This window comes from Rhyacophila brunnea, unplaced genomic scaffold, assembly GCF_057557595.1.
Source record: "Rhyacophila brunnea isolate RB1 unplaced genomic scaffold, BYU_Rbru_1.0 scaffold_15, whole genome shotgun sequence".
Lineage (NCBI taxonomy): Eukaryota > Metazoa > Arthropoda > Insecta > Trichoptera > Rhyacophilidae > Rhyacophila > Rhyacophila brunnea.
The window spans coordinates 11987950-12001217 of record NW_028232806.1 but is presented as its reverse complement, the minus strand read 5'-3'; the positions used below and the strand labels follow the sequence as shown (position 1 = coordinate 12001217).

General features: G+C 33.4%; 1 protein-coding gene across 8 annotated transcripts in view; it reads right to left on the bottom strand.

Moving 5' to 3' along the window:
• Window positions 1-391: 391 nt before the first annotated feature.
• chb (CLIP-associating protein) overlaps window positions 392-13268 on the bottom strand; it is an 81575-nt gene continuing 68698 nt past the window's right edge. For all 8 annotated transcript variants that reach the window (XM_085942767.1, XM_085942771.1, XM_085942766.1 and 5 more), the window contains 10 exons: window positions 11156-11243; window positions 10152-10280; window positions 8285-8390; window positions 6669-6782; window positions 6463-6551; window positions 5779-5920; window positions 4598-4775; window positions 3847-4053; window positions 2971-3105; window positions 392-2150 (listed from right to left, as the gene is read on the bottom strand). In XM_085942767.1, the coding sequence (XP_085798893.1) occupies window positions 2073-2150; window positions 2971-3105; window positions 3847-4053; window positions 4598-4775; window positions 5779-5920; window positions 6463-6551; window positions 6669-6782; window positions 8285-8390; window positions 10152-10280; window positions 11156-11243 (1266 nt within the window). In that variant the 3' untranslated portion in view covers window positions 392-2072. The remainder of the gene's footprint in view (window positions 2151-2970; window positions 3106-3846; window positions 4054-4597; window positions 4776-5778; window positions 5921-6462; window positions 6552-6668; window positions 6783-8284; window positions 8391-10151; window positions 10281-11155; window positions 11244-13268) is intronic.

The following is a 13268-nucleotide window of genomic DNA, read 5'->3' as shown; positions in this document are numbered from 1 at the left end:
TATTATTTTATTTATGAAACAAATGTATTAAAAAAAACAACCAACACTGCCAATGTGACAAAATTTTCCAAGTATTTCATAATAATAATTATTAATTTTCTACATTACACTGCAATTTTTCTTCCCAATGACAACACTAAAAAACTAGGTTTGAAACCCGACCGTTCGACCTTGGAGGTCATCAATATTGCCGCAGTGCCAAAAAGCCATTACATTCATACTTATCAAGTGACACTATAGATATCCCTGGCAACACAGTCACTTTTTCAGTGTCCAATATTTTTCGCAGCTAACATCGTGAACACGCGTCAAGTTAGTAAATTAGTCCACACACATCCACTCACAGTAACTCGTTGAATGATTATAATTTGATACACAATTCTTTCATAATCGTCAATGCATTTTTTTAATTTCGTATTCAGATCACTTCAGTTCAGTTTAAAAGTTAACTGATGAGATAACATCATCAATTCGGAGGCAATATTGTTCAGTTAATGAGGCATTTTATTGTTATCCTTGTGAATGATGTACGTAACCAGAAATCAATGTGACGACATACAGCCTACAGGTGATTTTGGTGGATACTTTAAAAATTACTAGGTACATCAAAGCAAATAAATTTTCGCATGCACAATATTCAAATGCTGTATCCTGTCATTTTTTCCTCTCAATTCCATATTTGAGTCCTTCCATTATTTATATATTCATCACTGTAATACGTAGTTACTTTTTATGAATTTAATAATCATTGTACATTCAATACAATACAAAATCAAGTGATGGATTAAAAAGAGCAAAATCGTGAAATGCTTCCAAAAATATTGCTATTTTTCATTCTAAGCTCTTCTCAATTCATTTGACAATGCTGATATGTATAAAAAATAATGTGACCCCTATTCAAATAATGAATTTAAAATTTTTACATTATTTACTTCACTGGGGAAATGTCAAAATGACACAATTCAAAAACAATAAAGAAAATTAGCCAAATTGAAAAATGGATGTAAAAATTTACTAGCGAATAAATAATATAAAAATCATAAATAAACACTTCACATAAAAGTTGATTTTCAGAAAAGAGAATATGCACTACAAAAATACATCTTCTTTGGTAAAATTTAAACGATTTTCAAGCGAATTTTATTTAATATTAAAATATTTAATTACGTAAATACGAATAGAAAACATTTGCAGCAAAAATGGAATATTTAAAATAAAAAATGTCTACGAAATGTGCGTCACGAGTGAAAGAAAACACCAAAGGATTTACACCGATTGATTTCCAATATTCAAGCCGCGGTTGCTATGAGAAAGCCACAAACACCAAATAAACCGATCCAAGACTCGAATCAACTAAAAGCAGACAATATTTAATCACGAGGAATGCAAAACCTTTACTCTTCCCATCCTACGATGTTATTCACCAGGTAAAATTATTTTAGTATCAATGCTCCGCGTTAGATGGCACCATTTTATAAACTTTCCAAACGATTTAATGGACACCGCATGATATAACATTGCATTGATATTTTTTTGTCATCTCAAGGAATACTTATAAAGCAATTTTAATTGTTAGGAGACTGCTATTATAAAAATACAGCGATTACATAAAATACATATTACAAAACATCAGACGTTCAATCCACTGCCAGTGAAGTTCTTTCAACTTTTTAGATTGCCATCTTCCACCGATTGATTGTTTAACAATATCATCATCATTTTAGAATTAAAGAAGTTTTCTGTACAAGTGAAATACATAACATAATAAAATTATAGGTTCGTTTCTTCGATACAAAAAACGTAAACAGTAATAATATATAAGCTATAATAATATGAGAATCACGGACTGGCTCTAATTCCATTTTAAATCTCTTCAATAAGTAAATAATCGAGAATTCCGATCGACAATAATATTAAAATATTATAGTTCTCCAAGGTTCGAATCACCTCTACGCGGTTAATAATTATTTATATTATTTATTAAAAGATGTCGCTGACTTATTGCGGTTGTTATAGTAGTGTAGTGTAAAATGTTGTTTGAATAATTCTGAAGCCCTTTAAGGGATTGCCCGCTACACTTTTGTGTCCCCCTGTCGAGGCGTTTTCTGCGGTGTAGTTTGTTGTTCACCTCTCTCTTTCCTAAGGTAGACCTGATGGATGAAATAGAAAACAATATCAGTCAAGAGCTATTTATTATACTGATCATGATTAAATACGCTTAAAATGACCCATTCATTTGTTGGAATATCTTACTTCCAACTGAAGACCCAATCGGCATGTTAGGTGGATTTTTTTCATAAGTAAACTAGTACATCAAGGGCTCACTCAGTTTGTTGTAACAGACAGTATTGCCAGATAGTGATGTGGGAAATTGCCACAATAAATTTTAGTGAACTGATATTTCGCAACCCAATCAATACACTAATCAACCCAATTCTGTATCATGACCAGTGCCGGCTAGTCTAACATCAAACAAGTGCACTGCACTCCTTGCATTCTATGAAATATCACTTAAGGCTATACCTCAGCTGAGGCATGGTCTAAAAAGATCGTGACTAGGCGATGCGCGGATTGCGGGTCGTGGGTGCAAATGACGCGAACCAAACGAAATATAATTTGTCATAAAAATTCAACATGCGTCCTTTTAATGTTAAGTTTATTATTATATTCGTAATAATAATAGTATATTCATTGACATGTTTTCTTTTTCAAGTACATGCGGAACGTTTTTAAGTCATCTTTACACGATTTAAGAATATATTCATCCGACTCCATCACAAAAGAAATTGAAGTGCGAATAGGTCGACTATCCCTCTCCGAATGGCAACGCGCCTCAACGCGGCCGAAATTTCATTCCACATAGTGTTGAAAATTATTTGCTGTTTCACTTATGTACGCTCTTAACATAGTGTACCTATCACTCTTTATAACATGAATTATGTATTTTTTACTAGTGTTTATTGCAGTTACCTGTAGTAGCCTAATCTTAGAGGCAGTCAAATGCTGCAAATGTGGCCGCATTCGAATCTCGCCCGTGGCCAATTGCAATTGCACCATACAGAAGACTGCAGCCTTCCGAACCGAACTGTTCTCATGGTCAGCCAACTGGAAAAAATATATATTATTTTACTTGTTACATTTGTTAAATATGTTACAAAAATGATTGTCAATAAATAACCATAATCAAAGGAAGCACAACAACCCGGGGTGGGTCCCAGCTTCTTCTAACAATTATCTCCACCTGTCCTCATTCAAAGTCGCCACTTTCCAATTGAGCGCCTACTCCAAGTATACAACAGTCATCTTCAGTGCTCTTATCGGATTGGTCGACATTAATCTCTTTGCCGACCCATTGTCGCTCTTACAGTACACATCACTTAGCCAGCACAGTCTCTTAATCTTACTCGATTGAACTGCAATATTTTTACAGTCTATAGAGCTCAGCTTTGTACCTCTCCTCCAATTGTTGCTGTCCATGATTGACCCGTAAATACAACGGAGAATTCAATACATGATTTACCATGTTTATTTTTCAATTACTTTATTCAGGTTTCAACAATAGATTTTTCCTTGCAGCACTCTTTTTGGGGGCTTTCTTAACTACTAAAAATGATTCCATGTAAACATAGTTGAGGACTAATAATATATGGGCTGTCTAAGTCAATTTCACATGATGAGTTTTCAATTAATGAATTTAATGTGTATTTTTTATCCCCCTTCATTCCTTTTTTTCCAACATGAGGTCGATCAATCATAGGAATAACTAAAAACAGTAGCTATGGTGAAAAAATGAAAAGTATAATATTATGTAGCTACGCTTTACGCAGGCGAAATATAATGACATACCGCTGCAACACCAGGCATGAGTGCCGCGAGATGCTCATCCGTGATATCCTTGGGCCTCGCCCGGGCAAGTTCTGTGGCCAACTTCAGACCGCACAGATTGTCAGGATACTCGCGAGTGCTGATGATGGGCCGCAGGAAGACGACAGTTTTGTCAGTCGGTAATGCTTTCGCCAAAGACGGCATGCCTCCCTCTATCACGCGAGTTATCTATCAAATGAAAACACAGATTAAGAATCAAATATAGAGACTTGGATTGGCAAGACACTACTAGAATAGCACAACGTTATGTGAGACATCTATTTTCAAAATTCAAAAAGTCACACATAAATATAAATTCTAAATTGTGCCAAAATCATACGAAAAATGTCTTTGAAAACCTAACGATTTATAGAAACCGATTATTTAAAGCAATTGTGGACACGTTAATTCGAAATCGACAGGACCGTTAATCGAAAAAAAAAAATCTAAATACTAAATTAAAAAATGTATGGCAAAAATACTTAGAAATATTTCGATTTACAGCGAATTTAGAATTAACCGTGTTCGTATTAATGAGCTTTTAGTGTATCGATTTTTGTAATTAGATACCTACCGAAAATAATCTAAATCTAAAAAAAACAGAAAATCAATTAATTAAAATGATTCCAATAAATACTGATATGTATGTATGTTCAAATTTATTTTTCTTATACTTATTTCCAATAAAGAGTTGGCTAATAAAAAATAGCACATTACTTTGGATACAACTCACCTCTTTACTTTGCACCTTGTACTTGTCCATAAGTTTGAGAAGAATGAGATCGAAGAACTCCAGCCAAGTGGTCTTCATCTCCTCTCTCCTGCACACCTGCACCAGGATTCGGACCGCACCACCCACACTCGACTCCTCGGGACAGTCCATCAAAGCCAAAACAGTGCGCATTATACTCCTGTAAAATCAACAAAAAAATATAACATATAAACGACTCTTTGCTGCCTTATGAATAAATTTCATACATAAATAATGTTACATTTATTTATAATTAGTTTAGATAAGCATGGTAAACCAAAGAGGTAATGGCGCCACTCTTCTGGGTACACTTGGTGCCCTAAGGGGATTAGAGGATATATTCGACTAATCGGGGTATAACTGGAATAATGTCATAAAATTTCAAAAGCTTTTCGATTTAGTGTTGTTGCTCTTTTTGTTACTATTATATTATGTGAATAATTATTTGGCACTCGTTAAATAGCCCAGCACAAAGCGAAGCGACTTTAAGCGAATAGCTGTAATAATATACGAATCGCGTATGTGCTGTAATGTATAGTTATCGCGCCTCGCTTAATTTGAACCACCAAAATCTGTCACAACAAACGAATAAGAACCTACCTGGTAGATTGTGTTAGATTTTGTACAGAACTTAGGTTTCAAATAAGCTTTCAGTTTTAACAGATCATGGGCTGCGCCCATAGGAAATGGGTGGATAATATCAAGACGAATGCAGACTGATTGTGATAGACTGGAGAGAAAGAACTCGGGATAGAGATCCTGGATGATATAGACCTGAATGGTCCGTAGTGCCAGTTTAACAATCTACGTTAGCATGCATGAGCAAGATCGAGTCTGTTACATGTACTTTTACAGTGGAAAAAATGAACTGAGCTTCTTAAGGCTGAAAAAAAACCTATTCTAGAAATCGTGATCTAAAACTTTCATGTTTATTTTAATAAAAATAATAAAATTAGTTCCACGTTATGAAATACTTAAATCCTGAAAAAATAATACATTAGTATTTTTCATTTATACATGTCACTACTTACTGTACTGACAAACACAAAATGTATCAACTCTCATAATGATGTAATTATCTGATACAATGATGATATTTTTAAAATAGCTTCGCAAATAGCTATGACATCAATGCAAGTGGAAAAAATTGTATGTAAACCGACCTGAATTGTTCCTGTGGTTTCTTGCAATTGCCATACTTGAGGACCTCGTGCATGGAAGCCATCACCGCCAATTTGACCGACTCATCTTCGGGCCCTTTCAGAACCGCAAACTGCTCCAATACTTGTTGCTCAGTCAAACCATCTGAAGAAGAAACGATTCACACATAAATCATTCGCATTACACCAATAATGTATTATGGACAGATAAGATACGATAAGATGTTACATATTAGTAGGTACATATTAGGGAAAGTAATCCTGCGATTCTGCTCAAATTTTTGAATCCAAAACTTTCGAGTGAAAATGTTAAAATTCCGAAAAGATAAGTTTTATATAAAAAAAAATGTATTGATATCTTAAATACCATTACTCTGTTTAAATGAAATTATTGATCAAGAAAGTGTTACTAGATGAATCCATTAGATTAAATTTTAAATATAATATAATTATATTGATACCAGAAAGTAAAAAAAAAATCGGCAAAATTTCAAGTGTTTGTACATATTGTAAAACCACTAATCCTGTAATCCTGTTATTCAAAAATCTGTCCAGGATTGCAATCCTTAATTGGTAAATATGTCACACATGTTGTTCAAAGTAAAAGTCACATGGTTGCTACAGAGCAAATATTCTATATATATATAAACACTCATCTTTGGCTATTAAGAGTATTTGTGGACTTACCTCTGGTAATAATGAACCCGTCTTTGTCAAATTCGTGGGTCTTAACTCGATCCCTTGAACATCTCTCCCTTTCTTCACTAGAACCATCCCTGAAAATTTTAACAAAATATAAATTGGGCTCGATATATAAACGCATGGTTAAGCATATAAACGACATTATAACACGATAGGAAATAATAGGTGACCACATATGTGATTTTACAAACCTGTGATAATAATTGATAAAGTGTGTAGTATTTTGTGGAGTTGGTGAAGAATCTTTAGTGCTACCGGCTTCTGAACTCTCTGCAGAAAGAGGTTTACTGTCGCACATGTCAAGACTGAAAACAAAAACAACAATCTATTATAGTGTGAATTTGCTAAAACAAAATTGACATGAACCGAACAATGACAATGTTTTCACTCAGCCGGTATTTGAATCAGCCTTCTACATAATAGTAGGTAGTCTGATGTCAGACGACTTTATCTGATGACCGATGATAACTGCACTAAAATTCTGTTTTCAATAAATACTTTCTCTCTTAAACGCCAAATGGGGAAAAGAGATATGGGAAATAATACGAGTGAATTCATTCACACTGCAACTAATGATATAATAATTGAGGTGATGAGGATTGAGCGAATACAAGTGCATTAATGACCAAGTTAAGTAAATCAACTACAAAGTTTAATATGAGAATGTAAATTCTAGATAACTATTTATAGCAGTGGTTTCCAAACTTTATGTTACTACGCCTCCCTTTTAAAAAAATTTAATCTTGGTGCCTCCCCCCCTTTATTTCATTAAATAATACAGACACCTTTTTAAATAGCCAAAAATGTACTAGGACTTAATACAACAAAGAAAAAAAACTTAATTACGTAAGTATAAAAATAAACAAGATTTTACTTTTTTTAAAGTATTTTTATTATATTCATTTTTAAATTAATTTGTTTTTCATGCGATGTATGTGCTTGTATTTTAGCAGAAAATCCCGTTTCGCATAAAAATATGCTACGAATGGTATACCAGTACCTACTTTACTTACAACTTGCATTGCTTTTCTTGACAAAGTATTATATATTTCTTCACTTCGATTCAATCAAAATTGAACTATGGTTTTTGTTTCAATGAATTATCGCATGATAATTCCATAATTTTTTTCCTTTTCAATAGTAGTCAATCCAAATTCATCATCGTTTATTGACAAATGGATTCTATCATGGGCCCCACATCCTGAAGCGGGCCCACCTACCTATCGCTGAGGTTAAGGGCAGTGTGGTGCTCTAAAGTAGTGTTTCCTAAATTATACATGGGAGTTATCATTTAAGTACCTATAGTAATCATCACATAGGTATCACATTAAATTGCAATGCACAACTACATATTTAAAATATTTAATAGTTTTGAAACAAAGTAGCGCCAGGTGACTTTTTTTAATCTATTAGGCTAAATTTGTGATGTCTGTTATGCCCGGGCCCCAGGCTCTTTATAAACTATGCATTTGCAAACTGCAAATCTATGGCTACATTTGTGTTAAACTTTTCTCGCCTCCCTTTGCAACACTCCGCGCCTCCCAGTTTGGAAATCGCTGATTTATAGTGTTTGAAGGAGACAGGCCAAATGATTAAAATTATCCACGTTGCTAAGAAAATAATACCAGTTTATACAAAGGAATTCATGGAATTAGAAATAAAATGGTGATAACTTTTTATACAAATTGGTTACATGTTTGAATCCTGTTTGAAAACTGCACCTAACTCATTTTTAAATTAAATATCTTTATTCGTGTAATCCTGAGTCAAGTTTTTAATACAAAAATAAAAAATAATATATATTGACCTATGATGTCCATTGATCCCATTGATAGGTCTAGTGGTTGCAGCGTCAGACATTTGACTGATGCCGGAATCCTTTGAAGCAGTGTCCCCAACCACATCGGTCATACCTACAAAATATGGAAATTGATATTATTCGTCAAAAATGACATAAAATTAAAATATATATTTATTACTCAACAACAAAAACAAATTACTAAGTTTGACTATAACAAGAGAAAGCCGGAGCCACCTTATGAAATTTTAAACGTATTAAAACACTTGTTGAACTACGATTGTTTCTCTATAGCTGTCCCCTTTGATTTTTCTATACGAATGGCATAAACATTTGACATATTTGTGATTATTCATCTAAGTATATTGGCATTATCTGCACATGTCCTGCCAAATCCGTGAACCCACCTATTACAATTTAATTCCATTTGAGAAATCATCTGACGGTTCATCTGTTACCCAATCATTTCATTTCAAGCCTGTCATATAATGCTATTTAAAATTAAAACTATATGGATTCATCTTTATATGATTGCGGATTAATATCTAAAATTATATTGAAATACTTGCAGTCTTTGACAGACGCGGATGAAAATAATGAAGTTTGCTACAAATGAATCCACAATGAGAAACGATTAGAGATAATTGAAACAGTAGTCCATGAGTCCTTTATTTTCAGCTGCATTTTCATATAACTATTTAAGCTCTTTGCAATTACTCAATAGAAGAAATGTGATACTATTATATTCCTCCAACAGTATGTTTTAAATAAAAAAGACTATGGGCCGTATGTATGAGATTCCCAAATTCTTTATAAGCTATTTAACCGATTTTCCATCGAATAGCTAATAACACTCTTTGTGACGTAAGCGATCTGACGTCACGCGCCATTAAAAATGGCTGCCTCAGCTGTCACTTTCAAATGTCATTTTAATTTTGCATTCATTGCAAAAACATTTGGTTTAGGCCCTTATTCGTTTTGTAGATTCTGTAAAACATTTGCGAACTTTAAAAACAGTTCCTAGTCGTGCTGTTTACAAAATACGTATAATTTTGATCCCTAGTCTTATAATCTAGATAGTAGGTAATTGATAAAATGCCTCGCTTATTTCGCTTGCAATATTTCTCATGGAGACATAAGATGGACTTACGTAAGATTACGATAAAATATCTCCGCTAAACCACCGCAAAAATATGTATCTACTGCTGTATCTGGCATTAAAATATACAATTGTAAGCATTCTGCGTTCTTCAAAATATTACGGTACCACCTACCTACCTAGTTAATCATTGTAAGATAACTGTAATAAACAAGGCACAACTCTCAAATACACTGGAAACATCAATAGTATCATACGGTGATTGGTATAAATGATAATATTATACAGAGATCATTACATATTATTGTCTTAAATCATTTGCATTTTCTGTCATTTATTCTTATTCTCTTTTGACATCTCAATAATTGAAGTGAAGTTAGTCATAATAATATTCAGTATTGCCACCAAATGTATTCAGTGTTGCCACCAAATGGAAAAGTTTACTGGCAATACAACCTTTCGTACAGTAGAATAATTATAAAATACATGTGATAAAATAGCTGATAAATTATTTAAAGTACATAATAATTATTCATGTATAATTATTAAATTTATATGGTGCCGTTCGCACACTTTCAGACACATTTACAATTTCAAAATTTTGAATTATTTATCGGGGAATGAAATTTTATAATACGAACACCATGACACATGATATGTCACATTCGTGACGTCACTTAACAGCTAATTACGTGTTTACTCATGCATACAAACGTGCAGTATATAGCCTATAAGGTTTTTGGGAATCTCATGCATACGACAGAAAGTATCCTATACCGTGTGATTGCAAATGAGTATAGTTCTGAATCTCTGCCGTCGTTCTTCGTAAGCTTCGCATGACTTCTTCTGAACATGCTGTAGGCGATCGGTTCGTCGATTGCCCTCGGCTCGGACTTTCTCCTCCAGCTAAAAATATGCACAAATCTTATTGATACCGAACGAGAGATTGACACACTTCGGGATAGAGGAGTTAGAACAACTACCAAAAGAAATCATTTAAGGCAAAACATGCTTCACGATCAATTCTATGACAGTTGGAAGTTACGGTTATGAGTTATCTGTTCGCTAGGCCTCTAGTTTTTCGTTGTCTTTCATACATTTTCAACTCGATCAATTATGTTTGTAATAATCCATAGTCTATTGAGATTAGATAGATGACACTGTACATAATTTAAATGTGCTAACAATTAAATGTTGATTTACATTATATCTAGCATTGAACAATTTTTTAAAATTCAATGAAACATTAAATAATAGTCACCCTTTTGAGGTCAATTCAACATGAGTCCATTTAATGCTATGTTTATTGTTATTTAAGTAATAATAATATATTCATTGACATGTTTTGTTTTTCGAATACGTAACGTTTTCTAGTCATCGTTACACGATTTAAGAATTAATTCCTTACCTTTGTTAAATTATATTTTTTTTTAAAAAATTAATGAAATTTGGCGTATTAGATTCCGTAGTTGGAATGTTTATAATAATATTTAGTTCAGCACATCAATTACTACGGGTGTACCATTGGTTATCAAATATTCTTAATTTCGTAGACACGGATCATAATCTCTGAGACTGAACACCTTCAATAAGATATAACAGTGGTATTTCTAGAAAGTAGAAAATAAAAATACAAAATATACTTCCATAGAAAGAAATATTAATAAGAAATCTACGACTATGCTTCCGTTCTTTACACTACATATAGTGATATGACAATACAGACACAATATAGAAGTCTGACTGTAACAATTCAAAGGTAAAATAGCTGGTGTACTCACATGCGCTATTTTTTCGTATGTGTGATTGGATAGTATTCCACGCGACTTGTTGGTATTCCGAAGGTAACTCAGAAAGTATTGCAGTTGTCTGGAAATAGGAAAAATGTTAAATTATTAATTTGGCTTAAAGGAACAACTACTTCAAGTAAATAATATATTGACTAAAAATTGTGTGTGCAGGAGTATTAAAGTGAAATGTCATACTCAACTAATATATATATGTCGATATTATGGGATATTATATTTGCACAGGATTGCACTTATGGCAAATTCTGACGATTTTTAACGATCAACTTGAATCGGACACGTTTCAAGAACTATCAAAAAGACATAAATAAAATGGCACGAAATGCAGTCATTCGTGCGGACATACTTTGTTTGAGCTGTTAAATGAAGAAATAAAAAAAAAGCATAATGTAACAAAAATGCGTTTAGTTTATAAATAGGTTTGGAGAAACTACGCAGTGGAGATATAAAAGGAAATAGAAATCATTTAAGAATATCTAAACAAAAATTATGTATTTGATCCAGCAGATGGACCCATTGAATTGGGGGAAAGACCAACAAATATTCCTCGTAAATCAAATCAAATCAAATTTATTTATTTTACATATAATGAAGATAACAAATTATAAATGCAAAGCATTCACGACATGATATAAAATAAGTGTTAACAATTTTTAAAATAAAAATACAGAGAAATGTGAGTTAATAATACAATAAGTAATAGAATAAGTAATAAAATAATAAATAAAATAAGAAAAGAAATAAAATAAAATAATAAAAATAAAAGTAGATGGAAGCACACAGAGTGAACTTTGATAGACCCTATCTTAAAAACTTATAAAACAACGTCCACCTAAATTCACCCTCACGTAAGTGGAATATATCAATATCCGAGGCGATTTCATTAAACATGGTTATTGCCCTCCCAATTGGCATTACTAATGGCAGGTTAGTTCTGCACCTTGGGATAACAAACAACGGATGCCCTCGATTCCTAAGGTGATTATCAGAGACACACAAGCCAACACCACCAAGAATGGCAGAGTTCACATTTACGCCACGTATAAGTCTGAAAAAATACATAGCTAAATAAAGATCCCTTCTAAATTTAAGTTACAGTATGTAAGCATACCTAAGTGTACGTCCTGAGTGGCAGCGTTCGGCGCAGCGTTGAGTGTTTTGCGCAACTCAAACGTATAACCGTGTGTGAAAATGTTCGTAGACAATGTCTTTTTTTGGTTATACATTTACACGGTTATACGTTTAAGTTGCGCAAAACGCCGAACGCTGGCACTGAGGCCTCACACTAAGAGAAAGTCAGTCGGATAGAGCCACGGATAATATCCATACAGCCGAAAGTAAAGGAGTCTCAAAAATTTCTTTTGGACTCTCCACCATAAGGCCGTACTTCAACTGATCTGGGGCCCAAACGATAGACCCACTCTCAAGTCTGCTTCTAACTAAGGAGTTATAGAGAATTTTTAGTACCGTAACATCCGAAAAGACCCGGGAAGTATGCAAGACAAAGCCCAACATCTTTAGCGCCTTGTTACAAATGGTAACTATATGACCACTAAACGTCAGTCTACTGTCAAACGTAATGCCAAGATCTCTCACAGATGATATTCGCAAGAGAACTCGGGCATGCATCGAATACTGGAAAAACAATACTCGTGAGGCTTTAGTAAACGATAAAACATTGCATTTATCAATATTGAAGTGCAGTTTGTTACGCCTGCCCCAATCTAATATATTATCTATATCAAGTTGGAGTTGACGACAATCGTCCAAGGTAACAACTTCCATGAAGAGTTTCAAGTAAGGTCAATGCAACCACTACTCTGTGAAGGTCCATCAAACGTTTCACTTGAGATCAAACTTATTTTTTTCTCTCCTTCAAACATGTTCTCTTTTTGAGGTCTTAATTTTTTTGGTTTTTGAAATATTTAAAAATGTCTGGTTATTACTTTTTGCTTTGTGAACAGTGAATTGAAATATTAGTGAGTGGGGGAGTTATGATTACCGCTGTGTTACTTAGGTTTGAATTTGTGTGTCAAATAAATATTACGAAGACATCTGCTAATAATCTGACAGAAAATTTTATGGA